Source organism: Podarcis muralis, chromosome 9 (assembly GCF_964188315.1).
Source record: "Podarcis muralis chromosome 9, rPodMur119.hap1.1, whole genome shotgun sequence".
Classification (NCBI taxonomy): domain Eukaryota; kingdom Metazoa; phylum Chordata; class Lepidosauria; order Squamata; family Lacertidae; genus Podarcis; species Podarcis muralis.
In genome coordinates this window covers 81,786,103-81,811,586 of record NC_135663.1, presented here as the reverse complement: position 1 = coordinate 81,811,586, position 25,484 = coordinate 81,786,103, and the positions used below count along the sequence as shown (strand labels likewise).

General features: G+C 46.7%; 1 protein-coding gene across 6 annotated transcripts in view; it reads left to right on the top strand.

Annotated features, from left to right (window-relative positions):
- The window catches only part of LINGO1 (leucine rich repeat and Ig domain containing 1), a 694,970-nt gene extending 674,419 nt beyond the window's left edge, over window positions 1–20,551 (top strand). For all 6 annotated transcript variants that reach the window (XM_077934575.1, XM_077934576.1, XM_028744871.2 and 3 more), the window contains one exon: window positions 18,257–20,551. In XM_077934575.1, coding sequence (XP_077790701.1) covers window positions 18,269–20,113 — 1,845 coding nt within the window. In that variant the 5' untranslated portion in view covers window positions 18,257–18,268 and the 3' untranslated portion in view covers window positions 20,114–20,551. The remainder of the gene's footprint in view (window positions 1–18,256) is intronic.
- Window positions 20,552–25,484: the final 4,933 nt, after the last annotated feature.

The following is a 25,484-nucleotide window of genomic DNA, read 5'->3' as shown; positions in this document are numbered from 1 at the left end:
ATGTTCTCCATCTGATTCCTTGGCTAGAGAGATTTAAGAAGCGACTGGATGGCTTATCTGTTGGAGCTGCTGTACTTACATCTGTGCTGCGTATCTTGCATTGAGCCCAGGATTAGAATAGTTTTCCGAGGTGCCTTCAAGCTCTTTGATTCTATGTAGCACAGGGAGAGATGCTGCTGGCCTCTAACTCTCACCAGCCCCAGCAACTATGGTCAGTGGTCAGGGAGGATGGGAGCTGGGAGTCCAACAGCATCGAGAGAGGACCAGGTTGTCTAGCTCTGATGAAGCAACTAAAGTGTCAGACTCCAGAGACCCAGGTTCAACTTCCCATTCAGCCATGATGCTTGCTGGCTGACCTGGGATTCTTTTCTGTCAGCTTAAGGGGAATAGGAGGATCAATACCCTGCATGCCACCTGGAGCTCATTAGAATCATAGAATCATAGAGTTGGAAGAGACCACAAGGGCCATCGAGTCCAACCCCCTGCCAAGCAGGAAACACCATCAGAGCACTCCTGACATATGGTTGTCAAGCCTCTGCTTAAAGACCTCCAAAGAAGGAGGTCAGTAGTCCACCGGCTTGGGAAGATTTTTTCCTTGCCCTCCCTATGTTGTGATGTTGCTGTCTTACATTATTTCGCTTGCTGATTGATTTGTGACAGGGGAGGGGAAGTTCAGGCCCAGGGGTCATGTGGCCCTCCCGGTTCTCCCCAGGCCATGCGCTTTCCCGTGCCACACAGGTCACTCACGCCCCACCTCCCTTCAGTGCTTTTGCCTGGCCCGATTGGGTCTAAAGTATGGTTACCAGACATCCCCGGTTCTCGGGGACAGCCCCCGGATTTACCAATCTGTCCCCAGACAAAATCCACCCCCAGAATGTCCCTGGATTTAATGTAATGTCCCCAGATTAATCATATGCCTGGGGACTTCCAGACCCTCCCCATAGCCCGAAGCAATCATCCGCTACAGCTCCAGAGAGGGTCTCCTCGGGAGCCGGAGGTGCAGCTGGACTTTGCTGCAACTCTTCCGCCAAAACCTCCCTCACCGTCAGCTCCGCAAACAGCCCTGCTCCTCCTGCTTGCTTGCTTGAGCCGGAGACACAAGGCTGCTGAGGGGCAGGGAAGAATCCTCCTTGCATGACATCTCTGCAACTACTCTGTCCTGCTTGCTCATGAGGAAGAAGGAGCACTTTTTCATGCCTTTAAAGCCCCCTTTGCTGCATTCTGCCTGCTTGTGAGCTACCAAGCCGGCAGAAAGCAGGATGCTGCCTTGAGCCTTCCCTTCGCTCTCCCAGACAGAGGCTGTTGCTTCAAAGTTGGGGGGGGGGGGTTGCCTTTTGCTGCTTTCTGCATGTTGTGAGCTACATTGGACTGCCTTCCCTCCCTCCCTTCTCTCTGTGTTATTGTCTGTCTCCCCATTTTTTCCTCCTTACCCATAAACTCTTCCCAATTCTCCCTTTGTCTTTTCACACATTTGGTTCCCCAACCCTATACATCATTATGTGCTGCTGCTTCATTTTTCTACTCTTGCACCCACCCCCACTAGCAAAAAATAAAAGGGGAGGAATGTTTTATGTTTATTTTGGGGATGTTTATGTTGGTTCCCCCTAAACAGCTTTCCTGTTCCCTTCTTATTGAAAAATGAACCTTCAAAAAATTAAAATGAACCTTTAAAAAAATAAAAAGAGGCTACCTCTGCTTGCTTGCCTCCCTCCCCTTCCCTTTGATAAAAAGGGAGAGATTGCTGGGATGGGGCTTGGGGGGGGTACCTTCTGTGTCACAATAGGTGTAAAGGGAGCATAGAAGCCTTATGTTCTTTTAAGTTGTGGCTGCTCTTGTTGAGGTACCTCCATTACAGAGGTACCTACAGTATTTATCTAGTTGCACTGCATGCTTTCGAACTGCTAGGTTGGCAGGAGCTGGTACCTAACAACAGCTCCCCCCAGCTCACCCCATCGTGGGGATTTGAACCACCAACCTTCCAATTGGCAAGCCCAAGTGGCACAGTGGTATAACCCACAGCGCCACCTGCATCCCAGAAGAGAAGATATTACTTCTTAAATTTTTTTAATAACTTTATGTGCGTGTGTGCGCACACACACACACACACTATTTGTTTATTTATTTAAAGTGTCCCCAGATTCATTGGAAAAAATCTGGTCACCTTAAAGGGCTTCCACGCAGAAGATGGAGCAAGCTTGTTTTCTCTTGCTCTGGGGGCTTTTGAGCAGAGGTTGCCTGGCCACCTGAGATTCCTGCATTGCAGGGGGTTGGGCTAGATGACTCTTGGGGTCCCTTCCAACTCTACGATTCTCCAATTCTACGAGTGGTGAAAATGCCACTTGCTTGCCTGGATGGAGAGAGGTTTGCGCAGAAACATCTCGAATGAAGCTTCCAGTGCAAAGGAAAGAGTCAGAGCTCTTGCTCCCTTGTCCTCTGATCTGGCCTTTCCAAAGTTGCCCATGAGAGAATGTGGCCCTTCCTTTATGCCGTTTGAATGTACCCTGCTTAACTTGCTGTTTGCTGCTTTAGAAGCCTTTTTGTTTAAAAGTGATATCATAATTATTGACAGGTCAGTTGACCATTGTGCCAACCAAGTTCAGGGAGAAGAATGTGAACCTAGCCTTGTTTCTGACCTGCTAGCTTTCTGTGGGCAGGGCCTTTTCCTGATTTGGTCACATAGCCTGTTTGAGACAGCCCAGATGTCATCCTTGACTGTCAGTTGACAAGCATGCCAACCCAAGTCAGAGAGAAGAGTTCTAGCCTAGGCTTCTTCCTGACCTGCTAGCTTTCCAAGGGCAGGGTTGTTGTTGTTGTGTGTGTGTGTTTTGGTCATGTGGGAACATTGAACACTGCCCACATTCAGTGCTCCTTATGAAATATCCACCACTGTCTCTTTAGCTCTTGCAAATGCAGTCCTTTGTAAATAGTGCTCCTGTTTATCCAAACATCTCATTATCCAAATGGTGTTGTGTGTTGTGTGTTGTTGTTGTTTTTAGATGTTGCTTCTGAGCATCTCCAGATAAATGAAGCATGCTGTAATAAAAGAAAATAGGGATAATGGCACTTCCCTCCCTTCCGAATACTTTATGAGGATAAATATATTCAAATATATTAATGACGCTGAACTTATCAGGGAAGAGCAACACAGACAATAAAGCATCTGGAAGGGATGGTGACAAGTCAGGAGAAGCAGGAAGAAATGTGTATGTTGAGCTTTGGGAAATGAAGATTAAGAAGGGAGAAGAGGAAGGTAATGGCTTTCACACACTGAAGGGAAAGATGGAACAAAGATGGTTTGCTATTGTCAGGGGGAAGGAGAAACAAAAGTCATTAGATTTATAAAATCAGGGTCAGAAAGATCAAAAGGCCACTTAATTTAATCCCCTGATGTGAGTCAGGATCATCTAACGACACTACTCACAAACAGAGTAGCTGCAGAAATTTTGTCTAAAGAGAAACTTGGAGTAATTATTGGGAGAGTTTGTCCTTTGCACACAAAGGAAACTACTGGACATTGAGTCAGACCATTGTTCTGTCTAGCCCAAGGGAGGGGGAATTGGTTCTGGCACCCAATCCCAACAGGCCATTTGGGCAACTGAGTGAGGCTGCCCACCTCTCAGTCACCTGACATCACAATGACACCAGGTCATATGTTTACCTTTGCCCAGGCAGTTTTAAATCAAACTGTGTGGGCTAAGACACAGGGGATTCTCTACAACTAAGTTCTCCTCAAAGCTGTTGACATCCATCTGTCTTGAGAGACAATGGGGATGAATCCAAAGTGACCTCCCTGAAGCGCAAGTGTGGACAGTGTGGATTGAGATCCTGGGCTGCCCAGATGAAAAGAGACCCCTCTCAGACTCACTGAGGGGGTCCAAAAGAGAGCAGATCAATAAGTTTAGCACCAGCTTGGCTGCAGGTGTTGTCGGAAGGAGGTGTGCAAGGTGCCATCCAACCACCTTAGGGACTCCAGTCTGGATTTGTCTAGGGTTTACTTCTTCGTCTTTTCTTTCCCCAATGATGTCCTGCAAGGCAGTGGAGGTTTAGGATCAGTGTTTACCTTCTCCTAAATGAGCTACCTTCCCAGGTTGACATTGCCCCTTCTGCCCCACACTTCCCTAGTACATACAGAAACCGCCTTCTTGACTGTTGGATCCTCTCTTGGTCTTGTAACTTGAAGCCGTTGGTTTGAGTCCTTTACCCTCCAGAGCAGGAGAAAAAAGTTTTCCCCCTCTTCCATGTGACAGCCTTTAGATATTTGAAGGTGGCTATCATATCTTTTCCCAGCCTCCTCTTTTCCAGGCTAAACAGGCCCAGCTCTCTCAACTGTTCCTCATAAGGCTGTGTTATTTTTGCGAGAATCTGGCATTCCTCAGATGAATCATCTGAAAACACAAGCCTTGTAGTATCAAGAGGCGGAGGCTGGAGTCGAGTGGCTTCTCTGCTTCTTTTGTCTAATATCCATTTGATGCCCAGCTCTTTACCACAAGGATGTACATGGAATTGTCAGCTCCCAAACTCATCCAAATAAGGCAGGATGTTCATGGATATAATGAGGTGTAGCCTCTCCAGTCTCAGCCTAATTAGACCCCTTAGACTGTGTTTTCTTTTGCCAGCGATGCTTCTGCTTCTCTCTCCTTCTTCCTCAATGCTTTCTCAGCAAGATCACAAGTACAGTGACTGGGATTCCAAAGGAGAATAACAGAGAGAACAATAGCAGAGGTTTTGCAGGTGTGGGGCCTGAGCTGCAGTGCCACTAAGCATGTTAGCATTTTACATCTGCTGTGGCCAGGGAGGGGCAGATATGTCAAGTTCGCCTTCTTGTTTTTACAGTTTTACATTCAGGCCTCTCCATTTCAGCATCAGTTTGCCAATTTTAATTTTTCTAGTCCTCATGGAAATCCTTCCTTTTATTGTGGATTCTCCATACAGTGGTACCTTGGGTTACATACACTTCAGGTTACAGACTCCGCTAACCCAGAAATAGTACCTCGGGTTAAGAACTTTGCTTCACCTAACTTACCCCTTCCAGGTTATCAAGAATGTATAAAAATTTGGCGAATGCTTGTTGGAGATGTGGAGGAAATAACGGTGACGTGTGGTGGACATGTGAAAAGATTAAGATTGGGGGGTGGGAATATATGATGAATTAAAAAAGATGATGGGGATAACTTTTACTAAAAAACCGGAGGCATTTCTATTAAGTATTTTAGATAAAGAGATCCCAAAACATCTAAGAGAGGTATTCTTGTATGCAACTGCAGCGGCTCGAATACTTGTGGCCAAGGGATGGAAAGATCATGAGGCTCCAAAAATAACAGATTGGCAAATCAAGTTACAGGAATTGGTGGAGACGGCTCAATTGACTAGCAAACTCAGAGGAAACTCAAAGCAAAAATCTGCGGAAAAATGGAATGGTTATGGAAGATATGTTCAAAAATACTATAATAGTTTTGACTCGGTGCTAGCATTCGAGTGATAAAGGAACTAAAAGGAGGTGGACAACAATTAAGGATTTATTATGTTTTCAGAATGTATTGGAAAATTTATATAGAAAGGCTTATTGTTTTGTGTACATTCGATTGTAAGATAAAATATATGCAAAGGGACTTGACAGGAAGTCAAAGCTGAAGAAAATATTTTTTAAGATAAAAGGGGGAAAATATTTACTTTCACTATTATCACGTGTGTATGTGTGTGTGTGTCTGTACATATGTGTGTTTTTGTATGGAATGTTTGGGAGGAAATAAGACGGTAGATAACAAATAAACTAAATATTGATGCATGTAATTTTTATTTCTCAATCATCTTTAGTGGTAGTATGGTTGTAATTTTTTTTGTAACATAAAATCATTCAATAAAAATTATTTTTTTTAAAATAAAACTTTGCTTCAGGATGAGAACAGAAATTGCATGGCAGCGGGAGGCCCCATTAGCTAAAGTGGTGCTTCAGGTTAAGAACAGTTTCAGGTTAAGAACAGACCTCCGGAACACTTTGGAACGCCCTGCCTATTGAGTTCAGGCAGGCTCTTTTGCTGTACTCTTTCTGAAGCCTGCTAAAAACATTTTTTCTTAAACAAGCCCACCCAGACATGTAGAATGTGGATGTGGGTGATGATCTGCTGTCAGTTTATTGCTGATTTTCTTTATTTTTTTTTAATGTTCAAAACAGTTGTTTTAAACAGTTGTTATTGATAATTTTATTGTTTTATTCTTTGTGTAAATTGCTTTGAGAGTTTTTAAAAACTCAAGCAATGTATAAATTTTATGAAATAAATTTGCAAAGCAATTTCCCCTGACGTAATGCATTTGTGCATGATACTTGCACTAATATGTGCCTGTATTTGCACACTTCGCCCTTGTATACAAGCTATTTGGAACACACAACTTGGCTGGAAAACTGCAATGAAAATTTGGAGAAGTGCAAATTTTGAACAATGGCCAAGTTTCCGTTCCAAGATTGTTTCAGAAAGTGTGAATTAGGTAACTTTGCCTTTAAATGCAATCTGAATTGACTTTCTTCCCCATTCCCAGCCATGGCAAAACAAGGCCTTAAAGATGCTAGAGTCCTACCTGCTGTAGAGATTGTAGTCACAATTACAGGCACATTTATTAATTGTCTGGGATGATCTTTTTCTTTGTCTTGGCTAATTCCAAGAAGGTGTCTGTTTGTTCTTTTCCCTTTTCGAAAGCAAAAGAAGTTTAATTAGGTTTGTGCAAAGTAATACCCTCTTATCTGGAAAATAAATGTCCCCAGTGAATATCACAAGAACAGAAGGTGTTAAACTGAAACAGATTTTCCTCTTGCTCCTTTGGGATGAGAAGTAGGTGAGAGGTTGCTGGTTGCTGCACCCCATATGTTGCTCGAGAGGATTAAGCCAAGTGAGATGTTGATTCAGCTGCTTGCAGGAAAGCCGGTGAAGCCTTTGGAGGGTTTTCTGGCTCTCCCAGCTGCATCTCATGGGCGACAGTGGCGGAGCTTTATGCTCCGGCACTGGGGGGCGGAGAGCAGGCGGGGCGGGGCTGACGCACGTCCCGGGGGCATGGCGTGCTGCCCGTAGGGGCATGGTGCCCAGCACGGGCAGGGGGGCAGCCGTGATGGCACCCTGCCGGGGTTGCACTGCCAGGGGCAGTGCGCTCCCCCCGCACGCCTCTTCCTCTGCCTGTGATGGGCGATCAGTTGGTTCCCCCCAACTCAGAAGCGTGTTGGCTTGGTTTAACTATGGGAGTGGCTCTTAAATGGAGAGGCCTCCTTAGAAAGGCATGAGACCTGTAGCATAGGAGAAAAAAGTTTCTCACAGATGGCTCCCAATTTAAACCTTGGTTGGAGAGGGAAATGCAAGTGTCAGCCAACCAGTATATGAATGAGTTATAATCCTAGTTTGATCAGTATATAACTTTCATGCAGGGACCGAGAACCTGTGGCCTTCCAGGAATTGTGGGACTCCAACTCCCATCATCCCCAGTCAGCATACCCAGTGGCCAATCATCTACCATCAGATGGAGGCTAATGCCATGGGGCATTGTGGTCAGTCTACTTCCAGGAGGTGCATTTCTTGTATCACCAAGCGGGGGAAAGGGAGTGAGATATAAAAACGCCTGGGGTCCTGAGACACTCAAAATAAAATCTGAGCAAAATCGGTGAAGCAACAAAAAGTTTTATTGATTACATGAATGTTTCTTGCAAGAATCGGGTGTCCCAAAAGCAGGCACACCCAATTTCAAAAAAACACAAGTTTATATCACCATCCCTTGAGCAAAAAGGTCCCTCCCCTGTCCCCCATTGGCTGGGGGTGTGCAGGGGTTACAGCCTATCATGACCACCTAATTAAAATATTAAACTCTCCTCCCCTGTTGACATCTCCCATTCCGCTAAATCCAGGGACCATCACTCTTAATTACATTTACCCAAATAAGGAAGCGTGTTCCTATGCTTTCACACATTTACTCAAGTGATAGAGCCACTTCCTGCCACCCTCTTAGGCGTACCAGAGTCCTACCCTGCTGAAACATGCTGAAGTGAAGTGATAAAACCACATCTCGACCACCCCCTAGGTGTATGCAAGTTCTCCCCTGCCAAAGCATGCTGAGGTGTCTAGATAAAGCACAGCCTAACAGCAAGCTGCCATGTTTCCAGGTGTTCTAACCCCAAGCCAGCAAAGAGAAGCCTCCAAGCAAGCCTGCGGTTCCTAAGCTGTTGCTCAGGTGTTGCAACTGTTTGAGGTCTTCTGACCTTTCATGAAAAAGCGATATTTTTATTCCTTAAAGGAGGAGATACTTCTGTTGTAAATGTCTTAAAAACTTTTCAATAATCCATAAGAGAAGAAAAGAACGACATGGTGAAAGCTAGTTAGAATTGTGGAGTTGGGAGGGACCCCAAGAGTCATCTAGCCCAACCCCCTTCAATGCTGGAAGAGTTGTATTGTGTCATAGTGTTGGAAATGTGGTGAATGTTGACATTTAATGGCAATTCTTTAGAGGACCAATGGGAAAAGTGACTTCGTTTGTGGTAGGAAGTATGATTTGATGTTTACATCCCTAGCGCAGTAAACACCTGTAGGAGGTTAATATTTGGGCAGTTCCATGATTTTGGAGTTCCTCAGTGATCAATGAGCCAGAAAGAAGTGGGATGTGTGAATGATTCAGGAGCAAATGCTTCTCACTTGGGAGTTTGGAAACGGCTTGGAAAACATTCATCCTTGGCTTGGTAACGTAGTCTGCAGTATGGCCTGGTCACAGAACATCTGTTAAATTTTAATCAAAAGCATGTGGTTTGTATTAATAAATTCTGTTTCTGTGCCTGTGAAACAGCTGGTTTTGCAGTTCACATAGGTCCTTAAGAGTAAAGGCTAACACAGAAGATGGATTGGGATATCCTGCTACAGTGGTGCCCCGCAAGGCGAACGCCTCGCAAGAGACAGGAGAGACCTCCTCCCGCCGCCAGCCTTCGGATGGCTCCTCCGAAGGCTGGCGGCGGGGCGGAGAGACCTTCTCCCGCGCCAGCCTTCGGATGGCTGTCCTGAAGACTTGCGGTGGGAGGAGGGTTTTCCTTCCCACCGCCAACATTCAGAATGCTGTTCTGAATGTTGGCGGTGGGGAGGAAAAACCCTCCTCCCACCGCAAGCCCCGGGAACAGAGGAGAAGCGCTGCGCGCCTTCCCCTCTGTTCCCGTACCTGTCCTGAAGGCTTGCGGTGGGGAGAAAAGCCCTTCTCCGCACCGCCAGCCTGGCAAGCGGTCTCCATAGGAACGCATTAATTGATTTTCAATGCATTCCTATGGGAAACCGTGCTTCGCAAGACGAAAAACTCGCAAGAAGAAAAAACTTGCGGAACAAATTAATTTCGTCTTGTGAGGCACCACTGTAGATCTGCTGAGCAACCAGCAATAGATCAGCAAAGGTTTCACACTTCCAGTGGTTTAGCCTCAGCAGCAGCAGCAGCAACAACAACATTATTAGGATGCTAAAATGGAGAAAACTACCCAAGCACAGAAGGTGCCCCGACTATTGAAGGAATGGGTTTCTGTGTAGTAAGTTTAAAACTGACTCACCCCCCCCTTTTTGTTCTTTCAAAAGAGAGCACTTTTAAATGCGTAAAACTTGAGCTGTTGAGCAAAAACATAAACAAGCTCTCTCCTTTATCAGTCACGGCAAGGGATGGCCTTGGCTCTCTAGGGGAACAAAGAAAACACGTCAGAACTTTATCTTATGTGCTGACCACAAAATACGCGCAAGACCGATGTCTGGGGAAAACACCAAAAGCGTGTTCCCGGAGATGGTGACCTCGTCCCAGATAAGAGTAGGAAGAGGAAGATCCTTTTATGGTCAGAAGTACAGGAAAGAAGATCCTTTTATGGCTGAGAGTACCAGAGCAGGAACATATGTGATGTCAACCTGCGTACGTAGGCCGACGTGGTTGGGCTCCTAGGGGAGGAATGAGAGGGTGCCTGGAGGATATATAAACTGCATGAAACCTGTCATTTCTTTGGACTTGCTGTGGACTTGATCACGCAAGTGCCTTCTGCTATCCGGAGAGCAGAATAAACTCTTTCTTTGAATCAACCTCAGGTGTCGTTTGACTTCCTTCCTCCTGCCCCGGAGCAACGCAGACCCAATTGGTGAACTCCAGTAAGGCTACACTATAAAATTGGAGAAATTGAGAGATACATAGCCGCACCGGCAGCATATCTCTCCTTTCTCGTATCTAGAAATGCAAGAAGGGCCTTTACACTTGCCAGAAGTACACTTGCTCTTCCCTCTCCGGTCCTGGATGGAGCCTTTAGAAAAGTCCCCTATGCCCAGAGACTTTGCAGCTGTCCATTGGGAGAGATAGGAAGCCCAGAACACTTATTCTTTAAATGTCCCTTTTACGAAGAGGCACGCAGTAAGTTCATTGATCCCCTGCTGGTGAGGCTCCCCGACCTCCCGCAAAAGCAAAAATTTGACCTTTTGCTGTTAGGCAAAGACCAGAAGAAGACCTGGATGGTCGCCAGATTCTGTGTGCAAATCTGTAGGTGCAGACCATTGCCCAACTCAAAATAGTCCGGTATGAAAATCCCCAAACCCGGTTCCATGGGTGACTCTGAGTCAACTCCCTGGGATAGTTTATTGTTGCACAGTGTGTCTAAATTCATTGTTGTACATTGTTTTAATTGTCTGTTTTACTGAATGTTTTTAATTTGTTTTTAGTTTTTTTATCTGTTTTAATTATCAGTTTTGTTTTTTATCCACTTAATATTATATTCTCTGACTGCTGGTCTATGACTGTAATAAACTGATATATATATATATCCTGCTTGGCAGGGGGTTGGACTCGATGGCCCTTGTGGTCTATTCCAACTCTATGATTCTATATACCCAAGCACAGACTTTTTGTGTGCAATGACTGCAAGCTCAGCTCAGTTTTGCTACTGAAAACAAATTCCTAGGCTCAGAGGCACCCTAGGAACACAGGAAGCTGCTTTATACTGAATCAGACCTTTGGTGCATCTAGCTCCTTCAATGTACACTGACCGGCAGTAGTTCTCCAAGGTTTCAGGCAAGGAACTCTTCCAGCCCTGCCTGAAGATGCAGGGGATGGAACCTGGGACCTTTTGCACACAAAGCAGATGCCCTAACACTGAGCTATTTCTTGTTCTTTATTTCTTGATTCTTGTTCTTTATTTCTTTTGCACCCGGCTTGGGTTGGGGAGATGCTGGCATTCTATTTTTAAAAACCACCACCAAAGTCTGCCCCCACCCTGATCTCAAGAGTGATCTAGATCTTTGACCACTAGATCTGCTGAGCGCTGAGTGCACATGCTCAGAATCTGGTGGAATATTCTGGGCCAGAGTCCTTCTGGGGAAATGGGGCTTGACTCTTAGCAGAGCCCAGCGTTTAAGCCTGGGCAAATTAATATAGCAAGCCAGAGAGCTCTATGAATTGCAGCAACATCACTAACACAAAGATATAATTCCCACACGCCTGCCACTGAACATAAGAAGAGCCCTGCTGGACCACCGATTCCAGCCTCCTGCTCTCACAGGGACCCACCAGGTGTGGATGGGAAGCCCACAAGCAAAGCCCAAGAGCAACAGCAACTCAGCCACTTGGGCATCCCACCAGCTGGTATTCAGAGGAGGGAGGACATGGCCACTGGGTTACTAGCCATGGTCACAGCCTTACCCATATCTCTCATTTGAGAGAGGGTTTGGGTGACTTAGCCTTATCCAGACATTGATAGCCTTAACTGGCCTTCTAGGATGCTCCATGCAAAATTAGAACAATTGCATTGTTGAGTCAGAAAGTTTTTTCTTAGCCCTGCTTAGCCTTGCCACCCTCTGAGTCTGGCCTGGCACTTGGACATCTACGGAAAGCACCCAGCTGGCTCTCAAATTTACTCATCAGAATTTTCTGACATTCACCTCTGGATTTGGTAAAAGTTTAAGCATTGACCAAATTTCTTGCTGTAAGACTGGCATGCAACACAAAGTGTGTGTGGTTTCTGCATGTCCCTTGGAAGAGCAACTTCCTCAGCTCTTGACCACAAAGAGCACTGCCAAGGGAGTTGTGGAGAAGCAAGATCCAGTTTGGGACTGACCCTGTGAAGAAGGAATTCAGCAAAGTAAAACCATAATTAACTCCTTAGTCTGCAATGGTGAGGACAGGCCTGGTTCACAAGACCTTGGGTTTAGCAGGGGGTTGGAAAACGGACAGATTTGTGGTTCACCCATCACTTCCCAACCTTGCAACTTACAAAAATGTCTGAATAATTTTCAAGGAAGGGAAGGGAAGTTAAGTGCATACATTTCTGCAAAATGACACTTATAAGCAGAAGCTATGAAAGCAATGTTTAGGGTGTATCCAAGAGCCATAAATAGTACTGGGGTAGGGGAGGAGAGTAATGCACAGGAGTAATGCAAAGATGTATCTCCTAACCACTGAAAGTAATGTGTGGCATATATTCAGAAGCAGCTGTAAATAGCATTAGCCAAAGCAAACGCTGAGCATCTGCATAACAACAGAGATAAACACAGCCAGTGGAGGTGATGAGTGGAAGCGTCATAATGTGTGATATTAACAGATGCAATCCTTTGTAACAGCTGGGGCAACATTTAAAAAAGAAAAGAAGATGGAGGCACCAGAAGCAATGTGACAGGAGGTTTCAGCATCCCTCTGGCAAGGCGGGGGGGGGGGGGCTTGTTTATGGCGGAGAAGGAAAGGCCGCTTTGACAGAGACATAACTTCTCCCAAATAACTTTATGTATCAGATGCAGTGCCGTCCCTTGGCAGGGATTCTTGGTGGCTCAGCTCTCTCCTGGCTCATTTGCCTTTCAAATGGACTTGCCTCTTTCTGGGAGCAGTGCATGAGTAGCATGTGCGAAATCGGTGACTCCAAGAAGCTGAGTTTAGCATGTGCATTACTATTAAACAAATGCATGGAGGAAAGGACTCTTGGTGGCTAGTAGCCAGGGTGGCTCTGCTCTGAACGTAGCTTGCTGGAAACCACAGGAGGGGAGAGGGCTCTTGTGCTCGAGTCCTGCTTGCAGATTTCCCACAGAAATCTGTTCAGCCCCTATGAGAAGAGGGTGCTGGACTAAGTGGACCACTGCCCTGACCCAGCAGGATATTTGTGTGTTTGTACTCTAGCCTAGTAACAGCAAGGAAGCCAGAAGAGTGATCCACAGTACAACAACATTTCATAATTTAAAATTAAGGTATCCTTGAACATTAGCTTTGGAAACATAATGCAGAACATTTCTAGCAAAAAATCCCTCAAGTCATTGCATTTGTCAAACTGCTTACTTCTTAGAATTGAGAATGTCTTCTCTCTCTTTCTCGGAAGGAAAAGATCTACATCCTATTTTAAGCTGATAAAGCTGCTCATTTCCCATGAGATTGAGCTTGAATCTGTAAAATACCATTTGAATACAGAACTCCTATCAAACGGGAGCAGAATGAGAAAGCCCAGACAAGCCATCTTGGCTGCAAAGGAGTGGGCCCCATAAATGCTGTCCTCCCCAGATGCAATATCCACAGCCTTACTGACCTCAGGGGCCTGTCTCTTAATTTGCAGTCCTGCTGCTTCACTTCTGCCAATAAATTCCTGATGCAGCACACAATTCTAACTTGCTTCCTGGAGAGTTTATGAGCAGCATTCTGCGCCTCTGGTAATTTCAGGGCTGTTAACAAATAAAAGGGATGTTCAGAAGAGCCCCACCAGCCATTCAGTCTGAAACTGCACAATCCAGAATATGGGACAATTGATCAATATATTCCAAGATATAGGTGGAACTTGCTTTATTTAGCCAATGCAGCAAACCAAAGAACAGGTAAGAAACAGCTGCCCTCAGAGCTGATAGGATTTCCAGGAGTGCAAACCCCGCCCCTCGTGACTGTGAGGGGGGGGGAGAATGATTTCACTCTTCCCCTCCTCTGAAGGAGGAACAAAGTCCATGGAGGGGAAGGGCTGAATGTCCCTCCTTAGGGCAGCTCCACTCCTAGACCTCTCGAGCTCCAGCACTGCCACCCTTCCACCTTACTTTGCAGTATGGAGGGCATGAGGATGCCAAGGCCTCCAGGGGTAGTTGTACTCAAACTGCCACCATCCCTGGCTATTGCCTGGGGCTGATGAATCCACTTCAGCAAATGATCCCTGTGTGCTTCTGGACAGGCACTTAATTTGCCAATGGACTGCTGCTAACACAATTGGATAATTGGGCATAGTGTTTTGTTTTGTTTTGTTTTATTACTTACTGGATTTTCCTCAGAAATGGCAAATCCAGATTGAATGGGGGGATGGACAGGGTTGGCATTTTGATGTTAATAACATTGTGGAGCATTCAGAGCAATGGCCACAGCTCATGGAGTGCAGCATGGCACCATCTGGAAGTCTTAGCACAGGCTTCCTCAACCTTGGCCCTCCAGATGTTTTTGGCCTACAACTCCCATGATCCCTAGCTAGCAGGACCAGTGGTCAGGGATGATGGGAATTGTAGTCTCAAAACATCTGGAGGGCCAAGGTTGAGGAAGCCTGTTATTGCAGATCAGATTGTTATTATTAATGTTTGGTGTTTTATTATGTTTTCGTATGTGTTGGAAGCCGCCCAGAGTGACTGGAGCTGGAGTCCAGATGCTATTGGTCTCCAACTCCCAACAACCCCAACCAGCATGGCCAGTGGTCATGGAGGATGGGAGGAACATCTGGTGGATGCTTGGTCTACCACCTTTTTGTGTTAAAGGTGTCCATTGGCTCTTAACTTCTCCAAGGCAGTTGAAAAATGGCTTCAGGGGGAAGGGGAGAAGGTTGTGTGTGTCATCCATTTGGATGACGGCCCACAACTCCTCTTGCCTGCTAAGCTAGGAGCTGCCGTCATTCATACACATCTCAGTTCTGTAGTGGGGATTTCTTTTTTTTCTTTTTTTTTTCCATAATGCTTTTTATTAGTTTACGAAATCAAAATACAAAATACAGAATATAATAAATCAAATCATCACATACTACATAAATGAAGACTTCCTTCAATCTTACCACGAATCGTCCATTATGATAATTACAATATATCTGCATTCCATTGATTGTAATGCCGTAAGTCATTTACCTTCTCCCCTGTCCTTTTTGACATTACCCTTAGATGTTACAAAGCAGTTTTGAAGCCCACTAGAGTTATCTGATCATCAGTTAAGTTTTCCAGATATTTCGTAAAACTTTCCCAATCTTTAACAAATCTCTGATCTTTTATGTATCTTATTTTGCCTGACAGCCTATCCATCTCCGCGTATTCCAATAGTTTGTATCTCCATTCCTCCAGTGTCGGTAGACCCTCTAATTTCCAATTTTTAGCTATTAGAACTCTTGCTGCCGTAGTTGCATATTGGAATAACCTGTAATCTTCTTTCTTTATCTCCCTTCCCACCATCCCAAGCAGGAACGCTTCCGGCCTTTCAACAAAAGTATATTTTAATATTTTCTTTAGTTCATTATAAACACTCTCCCAAAACTTTTTAACCTTTTGGCATTCCCACCACATATGGTAGAAGGACCCCTCCTTTTCTTTGCACTTCCAACATTTGTTACATGATCCATACATTCTGGCTAGTTTAACTGGGGTCAAGTACCAGCGATAGAACATTTTCATTAGGTTCTCTTTGAGTACCACACAGGCCGAAAAGTTTAGGTGTTGATTCCAAAGTTTGTCCCATTCTTCGAAATAAACAATTCGACCTAGATCTCTAGCCCAATGGATCATTGCAACCTTGACTTCCTCGTCAGCTAAGTTCCATTCTAAAAGTTGCTTATACATTTTGGACAGGATTTTTATGTTGTTATCTAAAATCTCTGTTTGGAATCTGGAGTTCTTATCCGCATATCCATTCTCCTTAGCATCTTTCTTAAACATTCCATTTATCTGATGGTAGTGTAGCCAATCGTAAACTAAAGGCTTAACCTGTTCATATGGTCTCAACTTCCATTCTCCTTCCTCCTTCTTTAGCAGATGTTCATAAGTTGCCCATTTTGTACTCTTATCTTTCCTGGTAACCGACATGGCTTCTAGTGGTGACAGCCACTTTGGTGTTTTTGGTTCTAACGCAACTTTATACCTTTCCCATACTTCCAACAGAGAACCCCTGAAAATATGTTTAACAAATTCCCTATGCACCTTCTTCTTTTCATGCCACAAGTAAGCATGCCACCCAAATCGATTGTTGTGGCCCTCTAGATCTAACATTTCCGTATCTTCTAGTTTAATCCAAGTTCTTACCCAACATAGGCACGAGGCCTCATAGTATAATTTCAAATCTGGCAGGGCGAAGCCTCCCCTTTCCTTAGCGTCAGTCAGAATTTTAAATTTTATTCTCGGCTTCCTCCCTTGCCAGATGAATTTAGAAATCACTTTGTTCCAAGAATTAAATACCTTTGTGCCTTTGATTACTGGGATATTTTGGAAATAAAATAATATTCTGGGGAGGACCGACATTTTAATTGTGGCTATTCTGCCCCAAAATGATAATTTGAGTCTGCTCCATATTTCTATATCTTTCTTAACCCCTCTGTAGTGGGGATTTCATTAGTGGAGCCTGTTATCCTAATATATGAGGAGACTGCAAAGCAGTCCCTCAGCACTTGCCGGTAGGGCTGGGCGATAACTGGTTTTCAACATTGCGATAAGGGAGGAACTATGCAGAGGCAAACAGGACAATGCCGTGGCAACTGCTGCAGAGGCCTGTGGTGACTCACGGCAGTGACAGGAGGTGACGGCAGTAGCGGCATCCTGAGAGGCCTTCCGGTGGCGACAGCAGATGGTGGCAATAGTAGTGGCAGCGGCCTGCAAGTCCTCCTGGTGGTAGTGGGAGGCGGTGACAGAAGCTGTGGCAGCCTGCCTCACCAAGGCCTCGCAGGCCGCCTCTGCTTCTGCCAGCATCTCCTGCTGCCACCGCATGGTCTCGCAGGCCGCCACGATGGTCACCGCTATGAAAAGATCTTCCAGGCTGTCACCGCCTTTGCCACTGCCACAAGACCTTGCAGGCTGCCGCTATTGCTGCCACCACAACAAGGCCTCGCAAGCTGCCACTGCTCCCCCCTCCCCCGGTTGTTGATTCTGCCGCCACCAGGCTTCTGCTGCTTGTGGCAGCCTGGCAGTCCCAGATTATTTGTATTCACTATGACTCCTCACCGTACTTTGGATTGTCCTGAATACCACCATTTGGCAGCCAAGCCCTAAACCGAAAGTCTCATTTGGGTGCATTTTGGCTTGCCTGCTGATAAAACTGAGTGTGTGATGATTGATAATATTGTCATGTATCCGTTTTAGACCCCTAAGTAGTAACAGTTGCCTGGACATTGTCCTGTTTGCCTCTGTATAGTCGCATCATTATTTCAGACATTGTGGTAGATTGCAATGTTTAGTAGGCGATATTGTGAGGTTTGCAGTGTCTAGCTGGTGAGTTATATTATGAAACAATTATCACAATGTGAACTTCAAACCAGTTTTGGAAGATATATCCATATATTACCCAATCCTACTTGCCAGGTTTGTGGGCTGCCGCTTTGGGGGAGTTTTGGGAAGGAGACAGGTGTGGCGGAGAGCAAACGACCTCCTTGCTGCCATTGGTTTTGCGTTCCAATGAGTTTCACAGGATCACCTTGATCTGGCAAAGGATATTAACAGCAGCTTTCAAGCACTCTTCTTCCCCTCATGGTCATGCAGCTAAACCTTAATTGCACTGGCAGATTCCCTGCCTCCCTCCTTAGTTCCATAGCCTAAAAGATGCTGGTGCTTCACAAATGAGGTTTGGGATTGGATGGTTTGATCCTTGCCACTGAACCTCAGGAGGACATTGGTCAAGTTTCTACCTGCTTCTGATGTAGTTTGGAGTAGGGGGAAGTCAAGCCCACCTAAGGCTTACTGATCTCAGGCCCCAAACCCCACTTCCCCCAAAATGTGCTAAGATCTTTTTCCACACCACAAATGGCTATTAGAGATATTGCCCCCAAATACTTCCAAGAACATGCCTAAGAATCAATTGCAGGGGGCAAGCACATTGTCCAGGCCTACAGCATGCAGAGGTGTCTTTGTGTAGCCTGTTTGCATGTGCCATCAAGCTCAGTGGATAGCTAGCTCCTCTGCTAGCAGTCTGCAGGGAGTTGTGAGTTTTTAAAACATTGCCTCCCCATCAACTCTCTCAGGTTTTTCGTAGATATCAACAGTATCATGTCACCTGGTGAGTTCATGTCCATTCTGTTTCTAACACCTCCTCTTGTTTCTCTTGCCTGCAGGTGAAAGATAGGATGGTGGTGGGCGAGTTGAGCATGTATAGCCCAATCCTGGCCTGCTGGCAGCCCATTCTCATCTTGATGTTGGGATCCATCCTCTCAGGCTCTGCCACAGGTTGCCCACCCCGCTGTGACTGTTCTGCCCAGGAGCGCTCGGTGCTGTGCCACCGGAAGCGGTTCCTGGCTGTCCCTGAGGGCATCCCCACGGAGACAAAGCTCTTGGACCTGGGAAAGAACCGCATCAAGACTCTCAACCAGGATGAATTTGCCAATTTTCCTCACTTGGAGGAGCTGGAGTTAAACGAGAACATTATCAGTGCCATTGAGCCAGGGGCTTTCAATAACCTTTTCAACCTCAGGACTCTGGGTCTCAGGAGCAACAGGCTCAAACTCATCCCACTCGGGGTGTTCACTGGACTCAGCAATCTCACCAAGTTGGACATTAGTGAGAACAAAATTGTGATCCTCCTGGATTATATGTTCCAGGACTTGTACAATCTGAAGTCTTTGGAGGTTGGGGACAATGACCTGGTCTACATCTCCCACCGGGCCTTCAGCGGCCTCAACAGCTTAGAGCAGCTGACTTTGGAAAAATGCAACCTGACGTCCATCCCCACAGAAGCTCTCTCTCACTTGCACGGTTTGATTGTGCTGCGGTTGCGCCACCTGAACATCAACGCCATCAGGGATTACTCATTTAAGAGGCTCTACAGACTCAAGGTTCTGGAGATTTCACACTGGCCCTACTTAGATACCATGACATCCAACTGCCTCTACGGACTTAACTTGACATCCTTGTCCATCACCCACTGCAACCTGACTTCCATCCCTTACGTCTCCTTGAGGCACTTGGTTTATCTCAGGTTCCTGAACCTGTCCTACAACCCCATCATCACCATCGAAGGCTCCATGCTTCACGATCTACTCAGGCTTCAGGAGATACAGCTGGTTGGTGGCCAGCTCACCATGGTGGAACCGTACGCTTTCCGGGGCCTGAACTACTTGCGCATTTTGAATGTTTCAGGGAACCTCCTGAGCACCTTGGAAGAGTCAGCCTTCCACTCTGTGGGGAATCTGGAGACTCTCATCATAGACAACAACCCTCTGGCTTGTGACTGCCGGCTTCTCTGGATTTTCCGCCGCCGTTGGAGGCTCAATTTCAACAAGCGTCAACCCACCTGCGCAACCCCTGAATTTGTCCAAGGCAAAGAGTTCAAGGACTTCTCTGAGGCACTCCTGCCCAACTACTTCATCTGCCGCCGGTCCCGGATAAGGGACCGCAAGCCCCAGCAGATCTTTGTGGATGAGGGCCACACGGTCCAGTTCATCTGCCGTGCGGATGGAGACCCACCTCCGACCATCATGTGGCTCTCGCCAAGGAAGCACCTCATCTCTACCAAAACCAATGGGCGGCTCACCGTCTTCCCTGATGGCACTCTTGAGGTGCGCTATGCCCAGATCCAAGACAACGGCACCTACCTATGCATCGCCAGCAATGCTGGCGGCAATGACACCATGCTGGCCCACCTGCACGTCCGCAGCTACTCCCCCGACTGGCCCCACCAGCCCAACAAGACCTTTGCTTTCATCTCCAACCAGCCCAACGAGAGTGACGCCAACAGCACGCGAGCCACGGTGCCTTTCCCCTTTGACATCAAGACCCTCATCATTGCCACCACGATGGGCTTCATCTCCTTCCTGGGGGTCGTCCTCTTCTGCCTGGTGCTCCTCTTCCTTTGGAGCCGGGGCAAAGGCAACACCAAGCACAACATCGAAATAGAGTATGTCCCGCGCAAATCCGATGCCGGCATCAGCTCTGCCGCGGATGCGCCACGCAAGTTCAACATGAAAATGATCTGAGGAAGGGAGAGGGAGAGAGAGCAATGGCTGGAACTCAGTAATGAGAGGCGTGTGTGGGGGTTTTTTTTTAATAAAAAAGATTTAATAATAAAGAGATCCAGTTCAAGAAACATGCAAACCTCTCAGCTCTCCACCCAGCTCCCCACCCTCCTTCTGTGGCCCACAATCCTGCATCACTTCCCCCTTGACCTCTTGGGGGGGGGGGCGTGTTCTGCTGACGTCTCCAGAACTTTCCATGTTTGTAGGACCTATTCTGACAGACTCCAGTGTCGATCCTAACAATGACAGGAAATTCAACAAGAATTCAAAACAACAATTGATTTAAAAAAGAAAGTTACGAACTTCCTCTGTAACTTTGATTTCAATAATTATGGATTTTTATGAAAACTTGAAATAATAATAAAAAAACTATTTCCTATAGATAGTTGGAATGCAAAATCTTGACTTCTTGATCTGTCCACTTTCGTTTCTGGCTCTTGCTTGCTTTATTTTTATTTTTAATGCTTCTCTAGGATTGGCTCTGATTGACCTTGAGTTGCAAGCAGATGCAAAAAGGCGGCACTGCTCCTGCACCTTGAATAGCAAAGGGCATCGCTTCCGGTGCTGCTCTTATACCTTTCTGTCTATGCCCTATGCAAGGTGAGGTGGTCGATCGAAGTGATAACATTTCAGGCAGTGCTACCTCTGACTGCAGGTGGGGACATCCCATTTTTAAATGCTCGCCCAAGTTTGTTGGGTTGTTGTTTTTTAATCCCTGCTCAGGGTTTGATAATCTGTGGCCCTCCAGCTATTCTTGGAGTCTAGCTGCCATCAGTCCCAGTCAGCATGTCCAATGGTGAGGGATGATGGGAGTCTGAGTTCAAGAACACATGGAGGGTCACAGATTCCTCTCCCCATGCTAGATGAGCACACAAGGAAAAGAGACCCATTGAGCATTAGTCCCTGATATACTTGTCTCTTGTATACCTCTGAGGTGTTGAGAGCATTCAGATCTATGACACACCCCATTGGCAGCTTGCCTAGAGCTCTGCTGCTTTACTCTGCGTCTTATGCAGAATAGTTCCTTCTCCATTCTTGAAGAAACCCTCCCAGAATAGAATTGCTCATAAGTCTTCCCAGAAGCCAGTGGCTCAGAATAAACTCTTTGGCTTAGCCAAGGCCTGGGGAGCAAGGTCCGTTTGTCCCGCCCCCCCATAAAATATTTGAGGTGGCTGGGCTCCCCCAAAATTGATGTACATTGCCATTCAAATGGTGTGTGTGTGTGTCACGTCCTGTGATCAATTATGTGGGGCGGGGCTTACCTCCCCCCCCCCCAATATTTTATTCCAGTTGGCACCCCGGGCACACAGAAGTTCCCAGGTTCAGTCCCCCAGCATTTCTGGTTGTTAATAATATAAATTACCGGTAATTAATTAATTACATTTGCATACTGCCCTGTACCCGCAGGTCTCAGGTAGGATCAGGTAGCAGTAAAAGAAGCAACCTCTCTCTTCCTGCCCCCTAGGAAACTGCTGCCAGTCAGAGTAGACAGTCATGGCTAGAAGGAGCCCCCAATTTGACCTTGTATTAGGCCAGGCACATGCAAACTCGGCCCTCCAGATGTTTTGGGACTACAACTACCATTATCCCTAGCTAACAGGACCAGGGGTCAGGGATGATGGGAGTTGTAGTCTCGAAACATCTGAAGGGCCAAGTTTGCCTATGCCTGTTAGGCAGCTTCTTAAGCTCCCTTCAGATAAGCATAGTAAGTGGCTTTATATCGACTCTGACCGTCTAACCCAACAGTCTGTACTGACTGGCAGTGACCCTCCCAGATTTCAGACAAGGGGCATTCCTTTCTCTGCCTGGAGACACTGGGGATTGAACCCGGGCCCTTCTGCATGCAAAGCAGATGCTCAGCCACTGAGCTAAGGCTGCTGTAGGTTACCTTGCAATCCTGGGTATGGCTGTTCAGAAGTCAGCCTTACCAAGTTAAATGGACATACAGCTAAGCGTGCTTAAGACTGCAGCTTTACAGATGAAGCCTTTTGAATATGTATGTTCATATGGAGGAACAATTGTGTGGGTGAATATGAGCGGGAGGGGGGGCATGTGCATGGATGTGAGTGCATAGATGGTCCTTCTCACGTGTGCATTGCTCCCCCCCCCCTTCCTCTGCTGGCATGTGACAGCCCCAATCCCAAAGCTGGCCAAAAGGAATGTGGCCTTTGGTCAGAAAAAAGTTTCCCTATCCCTGCTATATATGTCTACTCAAATGCAAGCCACTATGGATTTCAGTGGACTTACTTCCAGGTAAGTGAGTACAGGATTACAGTATCATTACATTGCATCTCGGATGCTCAAGAAAGAGAGCAATGCCACTCTGCTGCTGCAGGGGCAGGTGCAAAAGTCTCTCTCACACACAGGTCATCCTTAATGTTGAATCTGAAGCTGCTGCGGCTTGTGATAAATGGAACTCCTGCATTCTCAGCTGTACATCCAGCCGCCTCTCTTTATCAGCTCGTCTCTGTTTGTCAATGCCAGGTAGGCCTGTTCACTGAGTTAATTGAACCAGGTGCCCTTTTCCTATGGAGAGCAGAGTTCTTTTTCAAGAAAATAAAAACACCAAGGGCCTTTCTGTCCATTCTCCTCCATTAGAGCATTGCCTGCTTGGCATCTATTTACATTTCAGATCTGCAGTATCTGGATGCCAGTGAGCACCCTGCTAGCTATGAATGACTAAGCCAGCTCCAAGAGGATGCTAAGGGATACAAGGCTGTTACTCTTGCTCTGTCCCCATTGATAAAAGCAGCAGCAGAGTTGGAAGTGAAACAGTAGCTCATGTTGTTGTTGTTTTGTTTGTTTGTTTTAGAGAGAGAGAGAGAGAAGCAAAAGAAACCTAGAGAATTCACTGAGACCTCTGTCAAGGATGTCCTTGGCATCATGGCTGAGATCTATCTTGTCTTTGCACTGGTGGAGAAGGCAGGATTTATATACTGTATTTTTGCAGGAAGCCCAGTGATGGCTATTCCCTGGGCTATTAGTTAGTATTAAATAGCAGAAGCTGAAGGTAGCCATACATCAGGAAGTGCGCTGAGGTACATGAAGTGAGTGTGGCCCTCCAGGCTCTCCCCAAGCTTCTTCCCTGGCGGGAATGTGTCCTTGAACTGCGACAATGGCTCTCACTTGTCAGGTGTAGAAACCGCAGCCTCTGGATTATAGCCTGTACAAAGGTAAGAGTCGCATCTTCCAGTGGCTCTGCCCACCGTTGCCTTGGCTGCATGTGGACCCTGGAAAGTTGTCCATGAGCAAATGCAGACTTCAGGCTGAAACTAACATTCCCCGCATGTGGCCTCCAACATCCTATGCCAGTCCACCCTCCCGAGCACGTTCCCATCTTGCAAGGGAAGTCGGCATGGAGCTTTGCAGTTCCAGATTCAGAGCCACCTCCAATGCCTGTCTGTTGGGATAACTTTCTCTTTTGTTATTCATTGTTGGTTTATATGTTACAGAACACAAGGAAAAAATACAATCCTTCAGGCAGCATGAAGTTAAACTGCGGAACTCCCTCCCACGGGAGGCAGGGATGGCCACCAACTTGGATGGCTTCAAAAGCGAATTAGACAGATTCATGGCGGAGCAGAGGGCTATGGGTGCCTTCATGGCGGAGCAGAGGGCTATGGGTGCCTTCATGGCGGAGCAGAGGGCTATGGGTGCCTTCATGGCGGAGCAGAGGGCTATGGGTGCCTTCATGGCGGAGCAGAGGGCTATGGGTGCCTTCTAGTCATGGTGGCTCTGCTCTGCCTCCCCAGCAATGCTTTGCTGAAGACCACAGGAGGAGAGAGAGCTCTTGGGCTCAAATCCTGCTTGCTGGTTTCACACAGGCATGTGTTGGCCATGGTGAGAACAGGAGGCTGGACGAGATGGGCCCCTGGCCTGATCCAGCAGGCTCTTATTACGATATAGTTCATGTATCTGGCTGCAACACAGGGGTAAATCAAATGGCAGGGGATCAAGTGATGGGTGTGACTATCTAAGCCAGCCCTAGCATTCCAAATGATCAATTCCAACAGGTGCCACCTGCAAATCCAGCTCCATTTCAGGCCCATTTCTGGGTTTGGAGCTGGAAAAAGTCAGGGCCGTGTGGGGAGGAGTTATGCCTGTGTTGACCTTATAGAAACAACAGATGTCCAGAGTGGCTGCAGTTCTTTGAGGGGGCAGCTGAGTGGCATCTGCTTGCTACTGCCTCCCCTCAGAGTCTGGTTGCTCCCAAAATAGACCTCTGCCTTTTGTCTGTCTTGGCCTCCGGCAGGGATTCATTTGCCATGGCCATCCGCCTACACCTTCCACAGGGAGTTCCTTCCTGGCAAAACCTTCCTCTGGTTCCCCTTCAACTGTCTCATAATAACTCCCACCGGCTTGCTTCATCCTTGGCAGCTGAGAGCTAGACTCCGCTAGCCCCCCGCAGGCCTTTCCTCGGGACTTCAGCTGTCAATGCCGTGGGAGGGCTGGAAATCTGGTGACAGCAGAGCAGGCTTGTAAGAAAAGAAAGAGGCTCACTTGGGTGCAGAAGGGGCAAGGTGTTCACCATCTGCTGAACTCTGCAGTAACCAGAGTCCCAAGGGCAGCAGGTCTAGAGACCAAGGTGCATCTCACCTACATTAACAGGGTTGGTGCCACCATCTGTGGAAATGTTGCACAAATTCTATAATAGACCCACACCCTGCTGCCTCTTTACCTCTTGGTGCTCCCCCTAGTTAATCCCACCTCCTGCCCTCCAGAGGGCAACCACACCCGCTTTGGGAACCATTGACAATTTAGAGCAGGGGCTTGTAGCCCTCAGGTGTTGGAACGCAACATCCCTCAGTTCCAGCCATCAAATGATATATACGTATAAAATGGCATTTGATGTTCTTGACTCCCAGCTGTGCAGTGCCTCCTTTTTCTACTGTTTAGTTTCCTGCATTTGCTTTAAACCTGTGGCCCTTGAGATGTTGTTGGACTCCAACTCCCATCAGCCAGCAGGGCCAAAGGAGGGAGCAACCTCCAGAGAGCCACAGGTTCCTCACTCACTCCAGCTTTAGTCTGCATAGTCCACCTACCCTGTCACCTTAAAATAAAGCAAAACCTCAAAGTTGAGGTTTTGGTGCTAAGGAGATGTCTTTTATATGCGCATCCGTACACATGTCAGCCCATTGGTGCGACCTGCACATTGTAGCCTACTCTGACTGCCAGAGGCTCTCTAAGGACTCAGAGAGGAATCTGATTGCCTTTGCCTGCAAAGCAGGTGCTCCACCCTTTTGATCATGTGAGCACAATTGTTTTCTAGAAGAATTTACTAGGAAAGCTCTACTCCACTCAGCATACACAGTCCCTGAGTGAGTGTATCCTT